General features: G+C 32.3%; 2 protein-coding genes and 1 pseudogene across 2 annotated transcripts; 1 reads left to right on the forward strand and 2 right to left on the reverse strand.

Moving 5' to 3' along the window:
- Positions 1-293: 293 nt before the first annotated feature.
- Positions 294-1,284, forward strand: LOC133310486 (protein JINGUBANG-like). The gene has a single exon (XM_061511419.1). The coding sequence runs from the start codon at positions 349-351 to the stop codon at positions 1,282-1,284; it is 936 nt and encodes a 311-aa protein (XP_061367403.1). The 5' UTR covers positions 294-348.
- A 1,939-nt stretch (positions 1,285-3,223) lies between these two features.
- On the reverse strand, positions 3,224-4,529 carry LOC133310487 (aquaporin TIP4-1-like; annotated as a pseudogene).
- Positions 4,530-15,127: 10,598 nt separating this feature from the next.
- On the reverse strand, positions 15,128-16,428 carry LOC133310489 (aquaporin TIP4-1-like). The gene is made up of 3 exons (XM_061511421.1): positions 16,256-16,428; positions 15,899-16,140; positions 15,128-15,593 (listed from the first exon to the last, which is right to left on the reverse strand). Exons 1-3 carry the CDS (start codon positions 16,380-16,382, stop codon positions 15,216-15,218), a joined length of 747 nt encoding a protein of 248 aa, XP_061367405.1. The 5' UTR covers positions 16,383-16,428; the 3' UTR covers positions 15,128-15,215.
- Between the last annotated feature and the right edge of the window lie 11,139 nt (positions 16,429-27,567).

Genomic DNA, 27,567 nt, shown 5'->3' on the forward strand with positions numbered 1-27,567 from the left:
CGCATCCAAACCCATAGAGAGATAAATGAACAAGATCATGTTCAGTTGAGTTCACCAAGGCCTTCAAGCATTGATGGAACAATGTTTCCAATGATGTCCACCCCATGTCCAGAATCACCATGGACACTTTCCCCTCTTCAAACTCCTTCCCCTTCTCTGCTTTACCACTGCATCGCTTCCCTCCACCGCCACGAAGGTAACATCTATGCAATTGCAGCTTCAAAGGGTTTAATCTTTACGGGCTCCAACAGCACCAGGATTCGTGTATGGAAGCAACCAGATTGCATGGACAAAGGGTATCTCAAAGCAAGCTCTGGTGAGGTAAGAGCCATTTTAGCTTATAGTAACATGCTTTTCTCCACACACAAGGACCAAAAGATCAGGATATGGAACTTCACGGTTAATTCAGAAAACTTCAAATCCAAGAAAGTAGGTACTCTTCCTAGAAAAACCTCTTTTGTATTGTTCCACAGGGCAAAGAACACAGCCAAACACAAAGATTCTGTTTCCTGCATGGCTTATTACCACTCAGAAGGGCTCTTGTATACTGGCTCTCATGACAGAACAGTGAAAACTTGGCGTGTCTCGGATAGAAAATGTGTGGACTCATTTGTTGCACACGAAGATTGTATAAATGCTATCTTGGTGAACCAAGATGATGGTTGCCTTTTCACTTGTTCCTCTGATGGGTCAGTGAAAATATGGAGAAGGGTATTCACAGAAGGCTCTCACACACTCACAATGACACTCAAATTCCAACCTTCCCCTGTGAATGCACTGGCATTGAGTTCCTCGTTTAACCATTGCTTCCTCTATTCAGGGTCTTCGGATGGAATGATAAATTATTGGGAGAAGGAAAGATTGTGCTATAGATTCAACCATGGAGGGTTCTTGCAGGGTCACCGTTTTGCTGTTCTTTGTTTAGCAACGGTTGGGAACTTGATATTCAGCGGTTCTGAGGACACAACAATAAGGGTATGGAGAAGAGAGGAAGGGAGTTGCTACCATGAGTGTTTAACAGTTTTAGATGGACATAGAGGACCAGTGAGATGCTTGGCTGCTTGCCTTGAGATGGAAAAAGTTGTGATGGGTTTCTTGGTTTATAGTGCTAGTTTGGACCAAACATTTAAGGTTTGGAGGATTAAGGTTTTGCCTGATGAAAAAATGTGCTTGGACGACTACACTACTGATCAGTGTGAAGCTAGAGCGAAGATGTATGCTATGAGCCCTGTTTTGTCACCTTCATGGGTAGAGAAGAAACTTCAAGGTAGCCACTTTCAGTAATCACGTAACTAATTATTAATAAGTATTACTTGTCAGTCACCGTGCATGTGCCATTATTGGTGTTATTTGTCTTGTAATGTCTTCTGCTCTTCTCTTATGCATATATAGATATTTAGGAAAATATACCGAACTTTTTAATTAGTTCAGAACAAGTTTTATTTTAAATAGTTTAATAACAATATTTTATAATAGAAATAATATACTATGCAATGCATAGAACTAGTTCAGGATGTAATTTACTATCGCATTAATATAATGAAAATTAAAATGAATGAGCTCCTGTGCGGTGTATGTATATCTGTTTTTTTTTTAGCTTCTGGCCATGGCTTTCCAGTTCCGTCTATTAATTAGGCAAGGCCACGTCACTCATATTTCCTGGGTTTGGCTTGGAATTATTGGTAGAGCCATTAAATGCCACCGGAGTAGCAGGTACCCTATATAGCATAACTATAACAATTATGATCATCCATTGGTGGCCGTCACATATCATATAAAAATATTGGATATGTTATTTTATCTATCATTTTTTTGTCTATCTTTATCTATCACTTTCTAACACTGTTAAATCAGAATCTTAAGATGAGAGAGAAAGATTAGTTAAGATTCTTATCTAATGATATTTTAAAGTGATAGACAAATGTAGGCAGAAGAAGAGATAGATAGAATAACATATCCCTCAAAATAAACAAAAAAAAAAAAGGGTGCTACTTTAGTCACCTAAAAAATTTTCTTATTAATCATTAATTCTTAAATTCTTAAATCTTAATACTAAATCCCTAAAATACTAGTTTTGGTTCCTCTAAAATTTTAGTGTATACGTTTTGTTTCTGTGCCTTTTTTTTTTAAGTGAGTTGGTGTGTCTTTATGTATATATGTTAAAGAATAAGAATAGTATTTATTACATGTTTTAATTATTTAAAGAAAATAAAGATGAGCGCGACAGTAAGGGGAAGGGGTAGGTGATTTATATAAAGGTAGGGAGGGGGAAGGGGTAGGTGATTTATATAAAGGACGAGTAAGTGACATGTGATAGCCTTTGAAGAGTCTAAGGCTGCTCTATAGATCAACACAACCACATATATTTTTCATTTATAATATGACATATGTTTTATTTTTATTAAATTAGTAATAAATAATTTATTTTAAAATTAGTGAGAAAGTAAATAAAAATATATAATATTATGAGTGAAAGATGTAAGAAAAAAAAACTCAACTTAAAATATTCTCCTATGAAGAAGACACTAGTCTAGGTGGGGGTGGCATTCTACGATACGCAAGTCCAGGCTGCACTTTGTGAAATGTCACGTGAACAAATATATTTTCCGAGCACTGACACATGCTACTTGTGCGGGAAAAAATTATAAAGAGAGATGTTATTGGTGCTATATATATAAGGTGGTGAACATAACTAACATTTTGCACAAAGAATATACCTAACCTAATTGAACAAAATAGCACATTTTAATTTATTTCTTTTTACTGTTATGGTTTTCTACCCGTAATAATATCATGACTTATGTGGCTACAATTTTCTGATAAATCCTTGCTTGCTATACCGAAGCGTGTGAAGTGTAGACATCACAACACAAGATGACAATATAAGGAACATTGCTGCAATAAGATTCGGTCATTGACGTTCGGTTACAGACCCTACACTGCTACACATGGTGCCAGCTCTAAAATGAACTAGACGTTAATTTATGCACGAACTTTCGTTGATCTTATTGGGGGAAAGATCTATCATTAATATTAACTTATTATAGATAAATAGATCTTTCCAAACATACATACACAAAATATTAGCTAAGTAAATCCAGCACAGAAGTACGTACATCTGGGCAAAATGAAGTGCAAGTTCGTAATCCCAATTAAATCCTAATCCTATTATCTTTCTTCATCTGCATGGAGTGGAACATGAGATCGGTCAATGAAGAAAGTCTCATAGATGAAACCTGCAAGGCCACCACCAATGAGAGGCCCAACCCAATAAACCCAGTTACCGGTCCAATTCCCACTAACCAAGGCTGGCCCGAAAGATCTTGCTGGGTTCATAGAAGCCCCTGAGAATGCCCCTCCAGCAAGGATATTGGTCCCCACTACAGACCCAACCAGTATTGGCCCAATCCCAGGAAGTGTTCCCTTCTTGGGATCCACCATCGTACCATACACAGTGAACAACAAAGAGAATGTCAACACAATCTCCCAAATTACTCCTTGCGTATACCCCACTCCACGCCCCAGCGCGTGAACTGGAATTGTCTGCAGACGTATTGCACAATTAAAAAATATATATATTTTTTGTTTCTAATCAACAAAATAAAATGGGATTAATAATTATTATATATAGGAAATAATTTTATCTTCTTACACATAAAAATATGTGTAATCTATATTTTTTCTCTCTTTTTTCTTCAGATGAGTTCCACCAATTTTTATGTGTGTAGAAGATAAAATTATTTTTTAAATATTAAGCTCATATATAATATGAGTTTAATGTTTATTATATTGTAAAAGATAAATTTATTTTCTATATATATAAAAGTGTATGAGATATGAGTTCACAGACTTTTATATATATGTAAGATATAAATTTATTTCCTACACACTACACCAGAAACACTGAACCCATAAAATATACATAAAAAGCGAAATTTTGATGAAAGTTTCTCTAAAAATATGTGTGGACAATTAATTACCCGTCCCCCCGAGAGGTAGTAAAGCAAATAAGAAGCAGCAGCAGATGCTACTAATTGATCAATCCAATAAAGGATGGAACGGAAGACGGTGATGTGACCGCCGGCGAGGAGGCCAAGGGTGACGGCGGGATTGAGGTGGCCACCGGAGATGTGGGCGGCGGAAATCATCACAGCCACCACAAGTCCACTTGCCACGGCCTTAGCAAACAAGCCCACTAATGCATCTCCACCTAGCTTGTCTATTAGTAACAAAAAGAAAAACAATGTGACCCAAAAAAACCAACATAATTAAGTGTTAATTCATAATTCTATTAAGTTACATAACAATTTTTGAAAGGGAAGGAAAGAAACAAGAAAAAAAAAAACAAAAGATGGCATTAATTATAAGATGTAATTAAGAAGGTGAGTGATGTGATGCATACCGACGGCCATGGCAGAACCGACGCCAACAAAGACAAAGAGGAAGGTGGCGATGAATTCAACGACGAGGGCTTGAATGCAATCTGGTTTGGTGGCTTCTTGGGTGGTTCCCATAGCGATTTTGGCCATGGCAGCTTAATTACATTCGCTTCTCAACGGCCGAATCAGTAATCACTTAATTCCCACACTTATCAGTGATCACAATTCACAACATCAAAAGAGATGGAACGATAATCGAAGCAACCAATTATATATTCAAACAAAAGCATATCAATATTGCGTCCAACCTTTTACAATGCTTCGGCGCCTAGCAGCTGGTTGCTGCTTTCCCCCGTTGACCTTTTATAGTAATTACTATTATTATTATTAACTAGTTTACTAGATTTAAAATCTTTTATTACTTAGATAGTTATAAATTAAAATATTACTAATTATTATTAAATGAGATTCCTTTTGTTTAGTATCATTTTTTCTAAACATCATTATTGCCCATTTTTAACAGATATAAAAAAGGTTTCGCTATTCCTGCACCGCAGATAAGTGCAGATAACTTATCTGCAATAAGTTTAATACGATGTTGTTTTAGCACGGAAATCATCGTGATTTTATAATTTTAATTTTTTTCAGGGTTATAATAGTCTTTATATTTATAATTTTTTAAGATTTCAATACCAAAATGACGTCGTTTTAGGAATAAATACAGATAACTTATCTGCATTACAGAATTATTTTTCTCTATAAAAAATGATAAATTACAACTTACAAGCATGAAGCATTCCTTACTCTATACACTTCTAGTCTTCAGCCACCCCTCAAATTCAAACTCTGCACTTACAAAAAAAAAAAAAAACAGAGAGAGAGAGAGGATAAAACTCTAGAGCTACGATTACTATTGACTTCACCTAAGAGTTTATTTTTAATATATCTATCATAGGTGGTTCCACCCCTCTCCTTCATCTGTTTCCTTATCCTCCTTCCCTTCGGTCTGTACCATCTGCATCAGTCTCGTGCATCCTCACTTCCATATGTATTCTGACAAAGATATTTCACATGTGTGCTTTTCTCCTTTCAAACCGAAGCTCCTATATAGTTATACTTAGGTTTCTTGCTCTTTCTGCACTTGATCTTCCTGTAGCTCCCATCCTCATAGGGCACAAGCATTGAGATCATAAATCATTAATTATTCTGTATTTGTATTTTTTTTATGAGTTCGCTTTTAGTGCAGATAAGTTATCTACAGTAAATTCAAGACGACGTCATTTTGGGGAATCATGGTATTTTTATAATTTTAATTTATTTCAGGGTTATAATAGTCTTTATATTTATAATTTTTTAAGATTTCAATACCAAAACGATGTCGTTTTGAAAATAAATACAAATAACTTATCTGCGTTAAAAATATTTTTCCCTTTTTTTGGTTTAACTATTGTAAAGGAGGCTTCTTATTTTAAAATTCGATTTTTAAAGTATCATTATTACTCATTTCTTAAAATTAAAAATTAATAATAATAGAGAAATGTTTATTACCATTTATTCTTATTACCTGTTTGGTTACCATTGTATCAATTTAAAATCAACCTTTTTTTCAACTGTTAATTTCAAATTGAGTCAGTTGAAACTAAATAAATAATTAAGAGTGATAAATCTAAAATAATAGTAATTATAATTAACTGCCTCGTAATTATATACACTTCTTATTCCATACTTCAACGAAAAAAAGAAAAACGTCTGACTCTCTACGTTAACATCTTATTTTTTTATAAAATACTAGGGTTACCTAATATCCATTTAACCAAAAATTAAATTTTGGTATATTTATCATTTAAAAATAATAATTGACTGAAAATACCAGTAAATACCGGAGATAAATTATGATTAGTTTTTCTTTTTTTCAAAAAAAAATCTAACCCAAATTTTAATATCGTCATATTTAACATTTTTTAAAAGCATATTTGAAAACTTTGTAGGAAAAAATATTTGTCATCTTCAAAGACATAATCTTGTATGATCATTTCAAACGAAATGACCGCATTTTAATATATATTTATTGATCTTTTACAATGTCTCTCCTCCACAAAATCAAGAAATAGGAAGAAAAATTATTGTGAAGAAAAGACAATATAAAAAACTAAAAAATATATATCAAAACACGATACTTTCACTTAAAATAAAAAAAATTAATCCCAAAAGGTAGCTCAGTTCAATTGAGCTAACTCCCAAGAGTTTGTTTGGGTCAAGGTTCAAATTTTGTCTCAAGCAAATTTTTAAAAAAAAAATTGGAGCCATAAGGCGTGTCTCTTTTCTCGAATGAGGGATAACCTTCGAGATCGTACTATGAAAACAAAGTGACAGGAGAAGATTGAATAAAGATACTTCTAAGTTATACCAATAAAAAAAATGTCTTTCAAAATAAAAACATTTTTTGCAATGTTTAGTGCACTTTTAACAATCTAAACGCATATTCCCGTATCAAGGAATCTAGTTTGTTTAGAACTCGACCCATTCTTTTTGTAGTATAAACTACTTTTTTTTGTCTTTTTCTTTTTCTTTTTTTGCAACTACATACTTTTTATGAATTAAAATGCGCAAAAAGGCGAGATGGTGGAACCATATTATATATCGCTGTACATATCATGGGACGACTCAGGAATTAAAAAAAAAAAAGTTTCAGCTCTATCAAATATAAAATTCAGCCATCGATGAATCGAACCAATTTTAGTAAAGTTTGGTCAAATTTGATCTAATATGACCTGATTATTCAACTTAAAACAAAATCAATTTAACCAACAAAGCCCGACACAGTTGGTAAATAATTAAGTCTCTTAAACATATTGACATGTTGGTAAATAATTAAGTCTCTTAAACATATTGACATGAGTTCAATTCTTGACTGTGTGTATGAAAAAGATTTTGATGAGATAATTAGTCTTCGCTGAAAGATACTCTTGGAAACCCAAAAAGAAAAAAGAAAACCAATTTAATTGGTTTCAGTTGGTTTTTTGAATTCATCGATATTCTAATTTTACTTAAAAAAAGAGAGAGATGTTTTCTCTACCTCCATATTTTCGATATATGTGTTGTGAAGAGCTCATATTTTCTTTTAAAGAAAAAACTTATTATTCAAAGTGAAAAATAATAGTATATTTTATTTTTATTTTTAATTAATGAGTTTAAATTAAATATATTCGAATATAAAAAAGATAATATATCTTTATTGTTTACTCTAGAGTAATTTTATCGTTTTTCCTCTTATATATGCCTAATATATTTGCTTAAGTTTAGGAACAAAAGATATATACTTGCTTAAGTTTTCTTTCATATAAACCTTACAGAAACATATTCAGATCATCTCACATTTCTTGACGATTATTGCGAGAGAAAAATAATTATAATAAAATTTATTGTTATTTGTATACTTCATTAAAAAAAAAATTCTTTTAGAATATGTAAGACAATCTAAAAAAAGAACGTTAAGAGAATTCAAATTAACAAAAACCTACTTACCAATATTATCGATCATTCAGTACCCAATTTCTCGGAACAGTGACCATTGTGCCACTGTTCACCAACTTTTTTACCTAAATGCCACGCGAACAGTGTTATTTTCTTCCAATCTGCCACGGGGCAAGTTCGCTTCTGACACAAGCGACCTCGGTTTGCTGATGTGTCAGCTTCCTGGTGGTGTCAGAGTTCGCTTCTGACACAGGCGACCTCGGTTCGAACAATATTTTAATCAAGTTCGCCTACATAGTAGGCGAACCTATTTTTTTTGAATTTTTTTTAAATTTAATACTTGTTATCCACTAAAAATGTGACACGTCAGCAAACCGAGGTCGCTTGTGTCAGAAGCGAACTTGCCCCCGTGGCAGATTGGGAAATAACACTGTTCGCGTGGCATTTAGGTAAAAAAATTGGTGAACAGTGACATTTTGGTTAGTATCCCCAATTTATCTCTCTCTCTTAAACCATCATAGGTTCCGAGGTTCCCGTGTGATCTATGCTAAATAATTCCGGATAAAGAATCATGATCGGCGGCTTTCTGAACACGGTGGGCTTTTTTTAATTAAAATAAGAGGAATGTTATACTTACATTTTTTTTTTTTACAATCTCTTACAATCATATCTTAACACTGTTAATTTCCGTCAATCAATGATTATCATTTATTATAAATTAATAATTAATTAATTAATTTAATGTTGTAAATAATATTGATTTAGTTATTATTTAGTTTTTATTTAGTCATTTATTGTTGTATTGGGCCAAGCCCTTTGTTGTATTGGGCCAAGCCCATTAGGTTAAAAGTAGGTCAAATATTCTCTATAAATATAGAACCCTTTGTACAGATTATTTACAATTCTATAATATATTAGAATACCCTTTTTCAAGTTGGTATCAGAGCTCTCGATCTGAGGGCTTTGCTTCCGCACATATTATCTTCTTTTTTAACAAAACCCTAATTTCTTTGCCTCTTGCCGCCATTAGCCGCCACCGGAAAATTTTTCCGGAGACCTTTTGGACCAAGGAGACCATTGTTGACCTTATTTTTCCTCCGATCTATCATTCTACGCAGTGTTCCTCCGCCACAAACGATCGAAACACCTCCGACCGCCTCCAATCAGATCTGTCTTCACCGTTTGGACCACTTTCCGGCGACTTTTCAACGGTGACCACCCACAGACAGGTGCGCGCTCACCGGACGACCACACCAGAAAAATCTCAGCCGGCGAAGCCCATCCACGCGCTCTCACGCGCCGCCCCTTTCCCGGCGAGTGAATCACATGCGCAGATCCTTTCTCCGGCGCGTGGAGGCGCGTGCGGCCGTGTTTTTGGACCGGACCACCACCATTCTTCTCGTCTTCTTGTCTTCTGTCTGGATCTGTAATTATTTTTCTGATCAGAGGTCATTTGATATTCTGTTTCGTTGATTTTATCGCTGGTTGTTAACTTTTTTTTGTTAAAGAATGGCCGAGCATAATAGTTCTTCGATCTTATCTGGTAAGAGCACACATTCTATATCTCTTCTTGCTTCTTGCACTGATTTTAAAACCTCATGGATTTTGGATTCTGGTGCAACTGATCATATGGCTTGTCGTACTGAGTTGTTTTGTTCTTATCATCCTACTGTTGGTAGTCATACTATATCCGTAGCTGATGGATCCCATAAATCAGTTATTGGTTCTGGTAACATTCAAATTCAACCTTCCTTGTTTCTTAAAAATGTTCTTTATGTTCCTCAGCTTTCTACTAATCTTATCTCCACTCAAAAACTTACAAATGATTTGAATTGTTCTATCACATTTTTTCCTTCTCATTGTCTTATTCAGGATCTTACCACGAAGAAGACAATTGGAGTTGCTAATGAACAAGATGGGTTGTATCATCTTCTTCCAGACCATGCTAGCAAAAATCAGTTATTAATGACACGTCATCCTTCTACTGCAGAGTCTATGATTTGGCTCTATCACAAGCGTCTCGGGCATCCACCATTTAGTCTTTTGAAGTCTATGTTCCCCTCTCTGTTTCTCAATAAGTCGGTTGAGACCTTTCATTGTGATGTTTGTGAATTTGAAAAACACCATTGAGTGTCATTTCCTTCTAGCACTATTAAAAGCAGGGAACCTTTTTCTCTTATCTATTCTGATGTTTGGAGCCCTTCTAAAGTGCACAGTGTTTCAGGTGCTAGGTGGTTTGTTTCTTTTATTGACGATTGTACTCGGATAACATGGATATACTTGATGAAAGACAAGTCTGAAGTACCAGAGATATTTATTCGGTTTCATCACATGGTTGAGACTCAGTTTGGTAAGGGTATTAAAAGACTCAGATCTGATAATGGTACTGAGTACGTCAATCAACGCCTGTCACAATTCATTTCAGACAGAGGTATGATTCATGAGCTCACATGTGTTGATACCCCTCAACAAAACGGGGATGCTGAAAGGAAAAATTGTCACCTTCTTGAAGTTGCTAGAGCACTACTTTTTCAGACATCTGTTCCTAGTTCTTATTGGGGAGAAGCAGTATTAGCTGCAACTTTTTTGATCAATCGTTTACCTTCACGAGTCCTTAACAATATCCGTCCTATTCATTCCATGACTTCCTTCTTTCCTTCTGTTCCCATATTGCAGAGGAGATGAATGCTTTGGAGAAAAATAAAACATGGGAGGTTATTGATAGACCCAACGGAAAGAAAGCAGTAGGGTGCAGATGAGTTTATGCCCTGAAATATAATTCTGATGGCACTCTTGAGAGATATAAGGCTCGATTAGTGGCCAAAGGTTACACTCAAACCTATGGCATTGATTATGAAGAAACCTTTGCTCCAGTTGCAAAGATGAATACAGTGAGAATCTTGTTATCCCTTGCTGCCCATTACAATTGGGATATAAATCAATTTGATGTGAAAAATGCTTTCCTCAATGGTGAGTTAGAAGAAGAAGTCTACATGGAAATCCCGCCTGGTTTTGATTCTGTGAAGGGGAAAATAAAGTTTGTAGATTAAAAAAGGCCTTGTATGGATTGAAGCAGTCACCTCATGCTTGTTTGGAAGATTTACTAAGGTTATGATGACCTTAGGATACAGACAGAGCCAATGAGATCACACTCTTTTCTTCAAGCACTCCCAAAATGGGAAGCTTACTGTGCTCCTTGTATATGTTGATGATATTATTATCACAGGTGATGATTTTGTGGAGAGACAGATTCTGCAAACACGGCTTGCCTCTGAGTTTGAAATCAAAGACCTTGGGAAACTGAGATATTTCCTAGGGATAGAAGTAGCTCATTCAAGCAAATGAATTTTTATCAGCCAGAGGAAATATGTTCTTGATCTTCTCAAAGAAGCAGGAAAGCTCGGGTGTAAACCCTCTAATACTCCTATTGAGCAGAATCACAAGATGGGCTATGAAGAAGAGAGTCCTCCAGTTGATAAAGGACAATATCAACGGCTAGTTGGGAAATTGATATATCTGGCCCATACTAGACCAGACCTAGCTTATGTTGTTAGTGTTGTCAGTCAGTTTATGCACGATCCAAAAGAAAAACACATGCAGGCAGTAGAGAGAATTCTTCAGTATCTTAAAGGTACTCCTGGTAAAGGATTGTTATTCCGACGTGATGGCAATCTATCTTTAGAAGTCTACACAGATGCTGATTATGCTGGATCCGTGACTGACTGTCGTTCTACCACTGGTTATTGCATGTTTCTTTGCGGTAACTTGGTGACATGGAGAAGTAAGAAACAAGATGTGGTTGCCAGATCAAGTGCAGAAGCTGAATTTCGAGCTATGGCTCAAGGCATTTGTGAGTTACTGTGGCTGAAAATTGTTCTTGATGATCTCAAAATAAAATGTGAGGGACCTATGAAGCTGCTATGTGATAATAAGTCCGCTATTTGTATAGCTCATAATCCAGTTCAACATGATCGGACTAAACATATTGAGGTTGACCGCCATTTCATCAAAGAGAAACTTGATAGCGGGTTGATTACCACTCCATACATTCCCACTGGGCGTCAATTGGCTGATCTATTAACAAAGAGGCTTCCTTCAGACAGATTTCAAGAACTTACTAGCAAGCTGAGAATGATAAATATCTATTCCTCAGCTTGAGGGGGAGTGTTGTAAATAATATTGATTTAGTTATTATTTAGTTTTTATTTAGTCATTTATTGTTGTATTGGGCCAAGCCCATTAGGTTAAAAGTAGGTCAAATATTCTCTATAAATAGAGAACCCTTTGTACAGATTATTTACAATTCTATAATATATTAGAATACCTTTTTTCAAGTTTTAATTTACGAATATAATAACCGTTAATTGATGAAAATCATACGGTGTTAAAATATAATTGTAAGAAGTTGTAAAAAAAATGATAAGTATAACTTTCATCTTAAAATATTATCTGATTAATACGGTCAAAGAATAATGCGGTCAAAGGAAAGAGAGGACTTTGACGTTGAGAGGCGAGGGTTGGTGGGTCCTACAAAAGGAACCCAATTACGTTCATGAACTCCCCATTTTTGTATTTACTTGATGATCCCGTACAATGCGACTACTTTTTCTTCTGTTCTGTCACCATATGGTCACTGTACTTATACATTTTAATGGTGGAGATCTTTAGAGAGAAAGAAAAACCTTTAATAAAAATTGTAAGAATTTGTCTGAAACATCTTGATAACGTCATAGGAATTAGGGGTGTTAACGGACCGAGTCGAGCTTTGATCTTAACGGGCTAAGCCTGTATTTAAACGTGTTCGACTGGTCTTAGCCTGTTACCTTTTACGAATATAATATTGGCCTGTGGCCTGGTTTATTTACAAAAAATAAAAGCCTGTGTGAAGCCTGTCTTAGCCTGTTAGCATGTTAAAGAATAAAAATAAGAGAACAGAATCCACAAAAAATCAATTTCCAGATAGAAACCTTAGCTTCCAATTTCCAGCAATAATTTACAAAGTCTACAATAAATAAAAAAATTAAAGTGAGAGAAGGTAGATAACAGGTTATATTATCTTAGCCCATTATAAAAAAAGTGCCAACAAAAATAAAAATAAAATAAAAAATAAATTGACACAAACGAGCAGTGCACAGTGGAACGAATGAGTTTTTGTGGGTTTGTTTGTGTGAAGGAGGATGAAGGATAATATAGAACAACACTAGTAATTCCATAAATATACATAAATTCAATATATATGCAAATAGCATAATATAGAATAAAATCATTCAAAAAGTCTGTTAAACCAATAAAATGGGGTGAAATAAATTGATAAGAGAGAGTTATTACAAGTAGTATAAAAAGTATAAATAAATATTTATATACTAGGCTAGCCTGGGAGGCTCTAAGGCCGAGCTTCTGAATTAGAGTCTGAGGCCTTTTTATTAAACGAGCTTTTATATAAGTCCAAGTCTGATTCCAACACGAGCTTTTATTAAACGAGCTCAAGCCTTTACGAGCCGAGGCAAAGGCTCTGACTTGTTTAACACCCCTAATAAGAATAATAGGCAACGAAAATAATGATTTCTGATGTTCTTAGGAGATTAAAAATGGTTCAACGTTCATAATAACCATAGTATATAACTTGAATAAATAAAACCCTGAATGTTTTGGCGTTATCTATTTTATAGTATTATAATGGAGATTTTCTCATTTTATTGTATTTTGAAATTACTATTAATTAAAAATAAATATAAAAAATGTAAAACTATAATTTTCTTATTTTAGAGTTATAACTATATTATAAAATATTCTTCTATTTCTTTACCGTAAGTGTAATTTTTCTTTTTCTTTTTTAAAATGTTTGCAGTTATAAAAGACTCATTATTATTACTTATTTTTAAATTTAATCTTAATTTAAAAAATACATATTGAAGGGCATGTAATGCTCAACAGAATGCTAACTTGCATTATTTGCACCACCAGCACAGGGTACTTGTCTTATTTTAAAAAAAAAAAATCTAGTTTTAAAATAAAATGTTTGCACCACCAGCTTAAGTAAAAAAAATGTTTGCACCACCGGCTTAAGTAAAAAAAAATTACTTTATTTTTTTAAATAAAAGCCACTAAATTAAACAAGGAAATCATAACTTACATTATAATATGGAAAGCATATCTAAAATTGCTTTATATATATGTTAAGTAGCACGATTTAACATTCTTTAATATTTAAATTTTGAATATTTTTTATAACGTGGAAATCATACCTAATTTTCTAGTTTTGGTAAGAAAAATAAATCGATAAAATTAAGTGATTATAGATCACAATATAAATTCGGGGGTTCTCTTAGAATTTTTTATTATATGAATTTTATTAATTAATTATATTTTAGTATTTAAAAATATTGGGGTTAATAATATTTCAATGGAATTAATTATTTAATTAAGCCTGTTGTAATTATGTTGTGTTTTTGGGCAAATGGCATTAATGAGACCCTGATTTTCATTATTGGTGAACCTAGTAGATATGGACTCTTTCTGATTAAGGTTTTTAACTATGTCTCCTCTCTACTTTAACCCATTCAACATGGGATTTGACTTTGTGTAATGTCCGCGCTCTCATTACAAAGGATGCCAAGAACAATAAGCAATAATAGAGATGAAGACTCTAGCACAGTTTCCCCATTTCCTTTGGTTCTATAATTAATGGTCCAACAAGATATACATACTTACACTTTTGATTCTATTATTATTTGGATATTTTATAGTTATATACATGATTTAGAAGAACCAACTACTTTTTATCTTAATGGTCATAACTGATTTTATTTTTCCCGAATCGGTAACAGTTGAAAATCAGTTTAGGTATACAAATTATAATGGTCATAACCTTCCAGCTCTCTTCCCTTTTCCTATCTTTCTAATGCCAAAGTATAGGAGCCACTGAAACGCCTTATGTCGACCCTGTTTATTACGTATTATGGAATTTGAGACATGCATGGCTAGAAATAATGAAATCTAAAAATTTAAACTCACCAAATAATGTAATACTTTTACTAATAATTAATTACAAAAGTTAAATTTGGAGAGCATTCTTAAATTACAAATACAGCCTCCATAACTGTTGAATCATCGAAACGACCGATGTCTTTAAACTCTCAAATAAGAAAAATTATTTTTTTTGTTTTGCTTTTTTAAGGTATCCTTCATGAACTAGACGTTTAATTCATGCATGACCTTTCGTTGATCTTATTGGGGGAAAGATCATTAATTAATTATTATACATAAATAGATCTTTCCAAACATACATACACACACAAACACACGAAAGATTAGCTGAGTAAAATACAACACGGAGTGGACATGAGGTGCATGTTCCTAATCCTAATAGGTTTCTTCATCTCCACGGAGTGGAACATGAGATCGGTCAATAAAGAAAGTCTCGTAGATGAAACCTGCAAGGCCACCACCAATGAGAGGCCCAACCCAATAAACCCAGTGATCAGTCCAATTGCCACTAACCAAGGCTGGACCAAAAGATCTCGCTGGGTTCATAGAAGCAGCTGAGAATGCCCCACCAGCAAGGATGTTTGCCCCAACTACAAACCCAACCAGCGTTGGTCCAATCCCAGCAAGTGCTCCCTTCTTGGGATCAACCATTGTACCATACACAGCGAACAACAAAGAGAATGTCAACACAATCTCCCAAATTACTCCTTGACCATACCCCACTCCACTAGCCAGCGTGTGAACTGGAATTGCCTGCATATGTTGTGCACAAAGCACAATTAAAATATATTCTACATTTTTTTCTTTTCTAATTATTAATAATAAATCATGTTACAGTTTATAATTTTTTTTATTTACAACTCTTACAATATTAATTATATATTACGGGCGGTACATATATTTGAAAATGTACTATAATTAAAGTTATAAGAGTTATAAAGTGAAAAAGTTGTAAAGAGTAACTCTTCTTCCCGTTAATAATATGAAATATACTTAGAAAGCAAAATTTTGATGAATTAGTTTCTCTTTGGAAAAAAAATGTGTGGATAATTTATTACCAGTCCCCCTGAGAGGTAGTAAAGCAGATAAGAAGCAGCTGCAGATGCTACCAATTGATCAATCCAATAGAGGATGGAACGGAAGACGGTGATATGACCGCCGGCGAGGAGGCCAAGGGTGACGGCGGGGTTGAGGTGGCCACCGGAAATGTGGGCGGCGGAAATCATTACAGCCACCACAAGTGCATGTGCCACGGCCACAGCAAACAAGCCCACTAGTGCATCTCCTCCACCTAGCTTGTCTTTTAGTAACAAAAAAATAAAAAATAGAACGTGAACCAAAAGTCCAAAACCATGGTAATTAAGTCGTAATTCTTAATTCTAAAAGTTACATAAAAAAACAATTTGAAGAAGTACCAACGGCCATGGCAGAACCCACGCCAACAAAGACAAAGAGAAAGGTGGCAATGAATTCAACGACGAGGGCCTGAATGCAGTCTGGCTTGGTGGCCTCTAGGGTGGTTCCGAGAGCAATTTTGGCCATGGCAGCTGCTTAATTATAATAATTGTTTACCTTCGCTTCTCAACGGCGGAATATCAATGATCACTTAATTCCCACACGCACTGATCACAACATCACAAATGATAGAACGATAAACGACGTAGCCAATTATATATTCAAACAAAAGCATATTATTAATTATTGCGTCCAACAACCCTTTACAACTCACGAATGCAAATGGACAACGGGGCATGTTGCAATGCTACTGCACTACCTAGGGCACTGTTTATTTTCCGCAGTTGACTTATATTATTATTATTATTATTATTATCAACTAGGTGATAGTTCGTTATAAATTCAAATATTATTAAATAAGACTCCTTATGTTAGTATCATGTTTTCAAAACATTATTATTGCTATTTTTTGACAAATATAAAAAGATTTATAAAATTACAAGCATTTCTTTTCTTTTTGTTTGGAGATAGTATTCCTTAATTACTCTATACTTCAATTTCTCAAACCCTCACAACATTTTCTTCTTTTTTTTTTTTAATTTCTCTACTAGGTAAGATCACATGGGCGACAAAATTTTCCGTATCAAGTTTTTAATACATTCGCAGACCCATAAATTGATTCATTGATTAACCGACTAATTTAGTCGAGTCAAGCAAGACCATATGGACGTGAAAGCTTCCTTACAAATTTTTTAAAACAATTGCATATTCAGGACTCGAAGTCAAGATCAATGATTGAGCTAAAATAACTATATCAATTAATCCATGTGCTTGGTGATAAACCCTTTAAACTTCAAATTCTACATTTGGAGGGGGGGGGGGGGGGGGAGAGATTGGATGAAAGTCTAGAGTTACAATTACGATTGACTCTAAGTGCCTTTTTGAATCTTTTTTTAGCTTCTCTTATAATTAGAAGCAGAAGTTAGGCTTAATTTTTTTTTAGAAAAACTCTTATAATAAAAGAGCTTTTTTATAATAAAAAAAAGTTAAAAGTCAAAGGCTCCTAGGAAGTATTTTTTTAAATTGTATCAACTTTTTTAAATGAACAGTTTTTAAATAATTTTTAAACTAAAATTTTTATATAATCATCAAATAACTTTTAGCTTTATTTTTAAAACTAAAAGTAACTTTTAACTTAAAAAAAAAATTGCCATATAGCATATAGGCTCTAACTAGGAGTTTAATTTTAAAATATTTATTTAGTTAGTTATTTTTTTATTTACTTATTTCTTGTATATTTACTTAATCCAAAATAGATCGTCACTTATATATTAAATTAGAATATATTTATGAAATGACTTAATATTTTAATTTATTTTCCCTAAAAAAATGACACATGTTTTTTAAATCTGTTTATTTAATTTTAAACTTCAATTCATCATGTTTATATTCTACATAATTTTAATTTTTTTGTTTTTGTTTTTAAAATCTTATTTAATTTTAATATATTTGAAAATTTTAAATTAGTTATGCATATTTATTTTATAATTTAAATAATTCTTTTAAATATTTATTGTAATTTATTTAAAAAAAATAGCTGAATTTAAAAATTCCTGTGAAATGTAAGGGTTACTTGGTAGACGGTAGTGGAAACATCGTTTTCAGAAACACATCAGATCGCATCCGCATTCCATCAATTCAGCTTTATCAACATTAATTATTCTATTTTGTCCAGTGCCATAAAAGCCTCATACTTTTTTTCATTATTATTTAGAAATCACGAAATACCTTTACATGTAAGGATTGAATTCGTGTTTTGTAGTATATAGATATATTTCCTAAACAAAAAGGTAATGCTTTGTTTCTCTTTACTATGTCTTCCATGGGCTGATCCTTTATTGTCTGATGGTTATTATATATCTGTGGGCCAAATGTGAATACTTGAGGTCCATTGTAGTTTTTTCCTACTCAGCTGAAGTTGGACCTTTGTACATTAAGCAACACATCCAAAACGTCAGCGTTTTGGTGTGATGGCTTAATGTTATATTTGCTCCCTTTTGCTGTGAGCAGTGATCAACACATTCTGATATTTTTGATATACTCTCTCGAAAGGAAAATGCTCTCTGTTAGGGTTTGTAAGCTTGAGTGTTTTGTGCAAACACTGAGTGAAACATTGTGAATCTGGCTATGATGCTTTGGAGAATCTTGTTCATCTCAACAAGAAGATTTTATTAATCGGTGGACTTTTCTGATTGTTGTTCAAAACGGTGGAGAGGCTAATCTACAAGGAAGAACGGTGAAGCTCGTGGTGACTAGCTTGGAAAGGAACAACGCTTCCTTTGCTGTCTTGTGAAGATTAGGAAGTTCTCTCCATCTCTTTTGTATTTCTATCTTACCGATTCTGTTTCTTGAGTTTCAACTCAAGAATCTTTGTCTTCTTGTTAATTTCTTGTAAATCAGTTTCTTCATGTGCTTGATTTTGTAAAGTTGTTGTTGTATGCTGAAAACTCTGGTTCTTTCTTTCTGATCTTGAATAAAGTGCACATCAGAGGGCGTTTAACCCTCTTTAGGCCCAAGGACGTAGGAAACTCACTTATACTGAGTTTCTGAACCTGTAAAATACTGGTGTCTTCTCTCCTTATGCTTTCTTTAATCTTTCTTGTTATGCTCTACTTGTTATTGTTTGCAAAAAGTATTCCCAAAATTACAACACCTTTCATAAGGTGAACCCACTTATTCAGGTCAGGCCGGGTTTGAATTCAGTACTCAAAAACAGGTTTTTGATTTTCAGAATAAAAAAAAATTGTTTGATAATGTATTTTTTATAAAAATAATTTTAAAAATTGAGGGAGGTTATAGTTAGGGGTGTAAATGGGCCAAGCCAGCCTACAGGGGCCTATGGCCTGGCCTACGAAAAGCCTGGCCTGCGAGGTAAGCAGCGTAGGTTAAGGCTTGTAGATGAGCCTGTTTTGAAACAAGGCCGTAGGCTAAACATAAAATGCCTGGCCTTTTAGCCTGTAGGCCGGCCTGCTTAATATTTAAATAAAAAAAATATTTTATATATTTATTTATTTATTCTAAAAGTTAGATAACCTAATTGCTTTTGTTTTAGTATGCCAAGAAAAATTCAATCTTTGTTGTCATGAATTTTTATAATATGTGTTCTTGTTAAAAAATCTGTTGTAGAATTTTAATAATTTGGACACATGCTAGAAATATTGTTTAATGAATAAGATATTTCATTTTTTTTTTAAAATTTAATATGCAATATGGTAGGCCTAAAAGGCCTCACAGGCCATGTAGGCTTTTTATTTTTTAATAACAGGGCAGGCTTGGCCTTTAAACTAAGCCTTTGATAGGCTCATAGGCCAGATAGGCTCAACATTTTTGTGTGTAGGCCTAGGCCAGGAAGGCCAAAGCCTGCCCTGCCCTGGCCTATTTACACTATAACTTATAGTTATTATCTCTTACTACTAAATCTTAACCGTTGATTTTCGTCACTCTTACGGTTGTAATTTATTGGGTCATACTTATTAATTAATTATTAATTTCCAATAAATTATGATCATTAGATTGGCAGAAATAAACGGTTAAAATTTGATAGTAAGAAGAAAAAGAGGTAGTAACTATAACTTCTCTCTTAAAAATTATAACTATTTTTTAATTTTAAAAATATATCTGACTTGTTTTTATTTTGTTTTATATTTTAGGAAAAATATTTGTCATTTTTTTTTGGTAAACAAATATTTGTCATTTTAAATGACACAAAGCTATGTCATTTTAAATAAAATTATGTCATTTTGGTGTGTTTTTACATTCTTTTCCATCCATTTTCTTTCTATAAAAATGATGTAGTTTCATGAAAAATGATATAATTTTGTGTCATTTAAAATAACAAATATTTTTTTCTAAGTTTTAACTTTCAAAATAAAAAAAAAAACACAGAAAACACATATTTTATTAACTATTCTATAAAATAATTTAAAAAAAAATTAGAACACAATTAAACAAACCCTCAATTTTTCTCTTACCTTTTTATTTTTTAAGTTTTCTCTATCAATTCATTAATTAATTCACTAATCCAATCGAATCAAACATTACCACAAGCGAGGACTTTGGCGTCGAGATCAATGTTATTAAACCTGGCCTGGTTATTGACCCGATCGAGGTACTGGGTCACTGGTTCAATCGCATGACTCGGTAAGTATATGTAAATCTATAATTTATATTAAAAAATTATAAATATACTTAAATACTTGTAAAAAAATGATACCAATTTCAAATATTTTAATATGAAAATAATAAATTACACATCATTGTCCAACAAAAGATCAATCAAACATATAATATTTGAGATACTAGTGTTTCAGGTTCAGTAAACGACATCTCTAACTATAAATCAAATCAAAATTCCCTGCATATTGCATAATCAAGATAATATTAGTGTTGTAGGTACATAATCTATATAAGTTAATAAGTTACAAATCACTCAAATATTTCAAAAGAAAACAAATCATTTGTGTTTGAGAGAAAGAAGACATTAATTTATGAAAATAAATTATTATTATTTTTTACAGACTGGGCCGGGTCACCGATTTTTACGAAAATCGGCCGGATCGCACTGGGTCACACCGGTTCTGTAACATGGCTGGTCCAATATGAAAATCAGACTGATTACACGACTAGTGCACCAATTTCTGGGTTAATCAGGCCGGATCGATCCAGTTTTTATAACATTCGTTGAGATTCGAGGATTGGTCTATGCTAAATTTTTATTATGCCATCATAGGTTCACCATATGGTCTATACCTCTATGCTAATTTTTTCAAGGTAAGAAATCATGCTTGTCTGTTGGATACATGTGTTCTGTATTTGTCCGTATAATAACTGTCAAGTCTGACCATGTGAGGGACGAAAATTTCTTTACTATTATAAGTGTATCGAACTCGATATTTTTATTTCAAAAAAAATATTTTAACCCATATTTTTTTTGTATAATCACTACAAGAAAAAATTTTATTAGTGACAAAATTTTATGAAATTTCGTCACAAATTCCTATATCGCACATTTATTTGCGACAAAATTTGATTAAAGTATCAAGATACCAAAGTACAAAACTCATATTCTAATAGGGTTACTATGCTGACCCAGTTCTGCCTCTTTTGAGAAGGTCCCTGAGAAAGGAAAATTTAAAGAAAGTAAGAATATTTTTTTGTTTTCCATCGACGACCGTAAAGATTTCATTTGAATGGGTAAAATTCTTACTTTTTCGAGAAGGTTCACGGAAACGAGGTGAAGATTAAAGACATATAGGTCGCTGGAAGATAAGAGAACGATTAGATTTAGGTTTTTAAGCATTTTTATTTTATTTTTTTAATAAAGCGATGTTGTTTCAAGGATTTTTTTTAAAAAAAAAATATGCAGTGACCCCCTTTGACTCTTTTGACCTGAGAGTCACCGAAATTCGGTCGAATTTTGGAGGTCGAAGGGGTCGTATGCATATAGGATCTTACTTGTGACCCCAACCAACAGAGGGGAGGGATCAGGGTTGACCCGGGTCAACTCGGAAGATGGGCCATGAAATTTTAAAACACTAGTTGAGATTCGCAGAGTTGGTGGGTCCTACAAAAGTAGCATCATTGCTTTCATGAACTCTCCACTTCTGTATTTTCATGATCACGCTACTATCCCTCTACTTTTTTTTCTGTTCTGACTTCTGTCATTATATTGTCACATTTGCCAACATTATTAACGAAGGGAGATATAAATACAAAACATCACGATTGAGTCAAAGGAATTATAGGCAAGGAAAATTATGATTTCAGATGTTCTTAGGAGATTAGAAATGGTTAAATATTCATACTGATATACAGTGAATTGAATAAATAAAGTTATGAAGGGCATGGCCTTATCTGTTTTTGTTGCGTACATAGAATGGTAGCTTTTTTGAAAAAATTTAACCACTTCCGCAAAGTATTTTTTCAAATAGATTATCAAATGATTTCTTATTCCATTATCCATTTCAACAATTAAACATATTAAAATAAAACAAACCATCCACTACAGCACTTACTTAGTAAGTACGAACAATCTATCTACTAACTTAAAATAAACCAATAATTTATAAAATAAAAAAATAATAAAAACAAAATCGTAACATTCTCTCCCCTAAAATTACTCTTGTTCTCAAGAGTAACATCAAATGATTGAATCATCTTCAATATCTATATTAGCCTCCTCATTGCTGTTGATAGAAAAATATCCTCTAGTCATGACCCTTTCTTTCCTCTTCTCAAAAGAATTTTAGAAGTGAATCTCTCATTGGATATTTCATATCTAAACCAAAAATATGGGGTCTTGGAAGGTTTTTTTTTTTTGAGATATTACAATCGGTTCATTGCTTTGTGATTTGTCCGATTCAGAACGGGTCTCGGGATTAATGTTTTAAACTCCTCCCAAAGACGATACTAGGGAGGATCGAACACATGCTCTCACCCCACCTGCTCAGTTCCCTGACGTCAACTGAGCTACCATCATTTGATAACGTTTGATGTTTCTTTTATTGTATGAGATAATTTTATCTCCTATATACACAATAAAGTGTGTAAGACCCATGCGAGGTTATGTGAGGAGAAGAGAAAAAAAGAAAAAATATGAGCTACACATACTTTTATGAGTATGTAGGAAATAATTTCATCTCCTATAATTTGAGTGACATTAAACATTACTATAATTTAAATTTGAATATAAAAAAGATAAATTTAGAATTTTCTTATTTTAGAGTTATAACTATTTTAAAATATTATTCGATTTCTTATACCGTAAGTGTAAGACTCGTTATTATTATTTATTTTTAGTTTAATATTAATTAACAAAAAAGAATGCATATCGAAGGGCATGCAATGCTCAACAACTAACACGGACACGGATTTTTTTGAAAATTTTGCGTGTCAAACACGCTCAGACACGCGTCTGACACGTATTCAACATTTGAGGACATGTGATCAACTCTCCAACACGTTCTTTCGACACACAGTCAACTTTTTTCGACACTCGGTTAATGCTCCGACACACTCCGACACATTTTTTTTAATCTTAATTTTATTTTATTAACTAAATATAAAAAAATAAATTTATAAATAAATTTTTTTCTGTTATGAAATTTTTCATGAAAAATTAACAAAGTACAAAAAATTATTTTTATTTATATTATGTTATGAAATTTAAATATTTGATTGGTTATACGACTTATTATGAACTCTTATACGTATTAAATATAAATTATATTATATATATTAAAAAATTTATTTAATATCAAAACTTATCCCAACGTGTTAAAATATGAAATTTTTTAGAATTAACGTGTCAACGTGTCGTGTCCTATGTCCGTGTCGATGCATCATAGCTCAACATAATGCTAATTTGCATTATAATATGGAAAACATATCTAAAATTACTTTATATGTGCCAAGTACCACGATTTATAAATTCTCTGAATATTTGAATTTTGAAATTTTCAATAACGATGAAATTATACCTAGTTTTATTGTTTTCGTAAGTAAAATAATTCGATAAAATTAAGTGATTATAGATGACAATGTAAGTTGAATTAGGGGTTTAGTGTCTTTTGGATCCTTTCTTTTTTTAAGCTAAAAATTATTTATAAGCAAAAAAGATTTTATAATGAAAAATTCTTTTTTTTTTTATAACGAAGAAAAAAGATAAAAACTCTTTTTTTTTAAGCTTTTATATGCTTTTATTGAATTGTGTGTTTGTTTTTTAAATGAATAGCTATAAAAATAGAGAGAGAAAGTTTTCTTAAAATATGTGTTTTTAAGTAATTTCTAAGCTAAATTTTTATGTATTATCAAATAGCTTTTAGCTTTTTGTTTTAAGTTCTCTTTTTTAGCTTTAGCTTATAAGTAGCTTCTAACTTAAAAAAAGAGAGGATCCAAACAGGCTCTTAGACTACTAAAAAAACAAAAGTTCAAGGGGTTCCACTTGGCATAGTGATTAAGGATATATTTTTCCTTAGCTTGATTATTGTGAGGGGTTTAAAGTTTTAATCCTGGACCTGTCCCGAATCAGACTAGTCGCGAAACGATGAACCGATAAAATATTTTCAAAAAAAGATAATTAAATGATTAATTACTCTAAATGCTACAGTGTACCTTTAAAACCTTTAAGAAAGGTGCTTATAATTTCGATTAACTCTAAAATCGATACTGTAAAAAAATGATAAATAAGTAATTCGGACAAAATTTTCTTAAATAGACAAGTTTGAAAGTCCTTTAACTATCTTTTATGCAAATTATGAAAGCACTAGCTCTTTGCACCGCAAGTAATTAAATAGCTAATTGACAAAGATGTAAGGTTTTGCCAAAATATCCAAAGATTTGGGTTGAAATTAATTTGTACTCAAATATATTTATTCAATACAGGTAAAGAAATTGATTTATTCAATTACTCCTTTTATAGACATTTGATAAAAACAAGGTGCTATATAACAGCTGCCACAATATTTTTTCGCTATTATAAAAGTGACAGGATCATTTGATTTGGGGGCATGACAACAGGTTCATGAAGGTTGAATGTGGGTCACGGACAATGGTTGCTTGGTGCATTTTCAGGCTATGAAAAAAAAAAAAAATCTTATGGGTTCATGTGCCTAATGTTAAGGTGGATTTGTTTGTATGGACTGTTAACAACTATAAAAAGCTTCAGAGACATACACAACATAATAGATCAGGCAAAAAACATAGCACTAATAAAATCGGATTGATTCGGCTAGGTTGACCTGGGATCTGATAAATTGATTATATAATCGGTCATGTTGAAACAACGGACCGGCTATACATCAGAATCGGTGCGACCCGGATCGACCCGGTTGATTTTCATAAAAACTGGTGAACTGATCCCAAAAAAGAGAAATTCAATTTTTTTTTTCAAAAAAAAATCATAATGGACATATTTGAATATTTTTTTGCTTATTGACTTACATAAGTTATGTATCTACAACCATTGTTGTCAAAAACTAGTGTAAAAACTTACGCTTTTACTACAATAGTGCGTGTTAAAACGTAAGTAAAAACTATCCTGAGTAAAAACTGGTAAAAACGCCGTGTAAAAACGATAAAATTTTACATTTTTACCGTTTTGAATGCTTTTTACTTAAAACGAATTTTTTTAAAAAAAAAGATTTACAAAAAAAGAAATTAAAAAAAACCCAATTTTCGTTTTCCCCAAATCATATGCACAATATCTTAATATCTTTTTGTTTGGATATATGTCTCTTATAATTATGTCTTATAAAGCTGCAATTCTATTATAAGTTATGCTATGAGAATCGTTTTGTATTTTTGGATCATTGTGTGCATTGAAAGAAGTGGAATTATATCCTGATGAGTGATGATCCATTACTTGTTACTTGTTAGTTATCACTGTTTATAATTTTGATATTTGGTTATAAATTTCTTTCTTTCTTTTTAGACAGATAAGTGGCTCAACACGCATGTTCATTATGTGATATTTTTTTTACATGCATATATATATATATATATATATATATATATATATATATATATATATATATAATTTTGTATCTTGACCTTAAGTAGTAGAAAGTAGAAACTTTACGTTTCGTGTCGTTTCTACGTTTTACGTTTCTACCACCAATTTCCGTTTCTACGTCGAAATTCGAGTTTGACAACATTGCCTACAACATCAATATTATCTCAATTATGCACTATGCAAAAAAATTTGATTTGATTTATAGTTAGAGATGTCATTTTCTGAACCTAAAGCCCCGTGTCACGATCATTATATTTTTGTTTGATCCTTTATTGGATAATAATATGTGATTTATTGTTTTTATATTAAAATATTTGAAATTTTTATATATTTTTAGATATTTAAGTATGTTTATAATTTTTTAATATAAATTATAAAATAACATATAATTATCGGGCCATGCTATTGAATCAGTGACCCACTGGTTGAACCAGTGCCCCACTGACCCAGTACCTCGACCGGGTTAATGACCGGACCGGTTTTAATAACATTGCGTACTAGACATCCAAATGAATCAAATAGATGTTATGAAATAAATTGGTGATGTTTCACCTCTCTGCCTCTACATTTTTTTTATTATGAGTAGTATAACCACTTGTATATAGATTACTATTTACATTTACTATTCATATATGAATTACTATTCATGATTACTGTACATATACAAAGTATTGTTCATATGCATATATCATGTGCAAATAATGAATTTTTTCTATAAATAGGGACGGACATCCTCCATAGTTCTCTATAATAAAAAACTCAATATATTTTCTTTCTCTCTAGAATTATATTCATTTCTCTTATATTCCCTATCAATTTAATAACATGTTATCAGCACCATAGTCTCTACCAATTAAGGTTCAAATGTTTTCATAGAAGTAATTTTTTGTCTAGGAGATACGCATTTGGTAAGTATTTATTTATGTGTTCTTTTATTAACTTCTAATTCATCTTCTACTGCCAAATCTCTATTTTCATCTTTATTTATGCTCTTGAAGTAAGATTGAGTATTTGACAACATATATCACCTTATTCTTGAAGTAGTAGTGAGTGTTTTTTTTTAAAAAAAAAATCATATTTAGTACTTGACATCCTTTAACTTAGATCCCTCTGCTCCTGAAGTAGCAGTGAGCATTTGGTAATCCTTATTATTAATAAAGGCATGAATGATGAATCTTACGCCATTGAAAATATGCGTACACTAATACACTATATATATCCTGGGAGGATTGAACAAAATGAATAATTTTTCTTGGTCATCATTTTTATGAATATACGTGATATAGTTCCTAGAATTCTAACGACTTTAAAAACTTTTTTAAAAGACTTTTTTTACAATCAAGATTTTATAAGATTTATTTTAAAGGATTTTAATAGAATTTATAAGATTTGAAAGGATAATATGGATTTATAAGACTTTAAAAAATCATATGAATTTTTAACAAACATTCAAAATTACAAGAGTCAATAGAAAAATAACAAAGAAATATAACGATATTAGGGGTAGATCATTCTACCTACCTTTTTGTCTGTCTACCTTTGCCTATGACTCTCTAACACCATTTGATCATAACCTGAACAGGAGAGAGAAATGATAAAGATAGTTGAGATTTTAATCTAATGGTGTTATAAAGTGATAGACAAAAAAAGAGGTAGGTAGAATAATGTAACATCCCGTTCTAGAACCAGTTTGTTAACATC

This window comes from Gastrolobium bilobum, unplaced genomic scaffold (genome assembly GCF_033153095.1).
Source record: "Gastrolobium bilobum isolate Gb01-03AN ecotype WA unplaced genomic scaffold, APGP_CSIRO_Gbil_v1 utg441, whole genome shotgun sequence".
NCBI lineage: Eukaryota > Viridiplantae > Streptophyta > Magnoliopsida > Fabales > Fabaceae > Gastrolobium > Gastrolobium bilobum.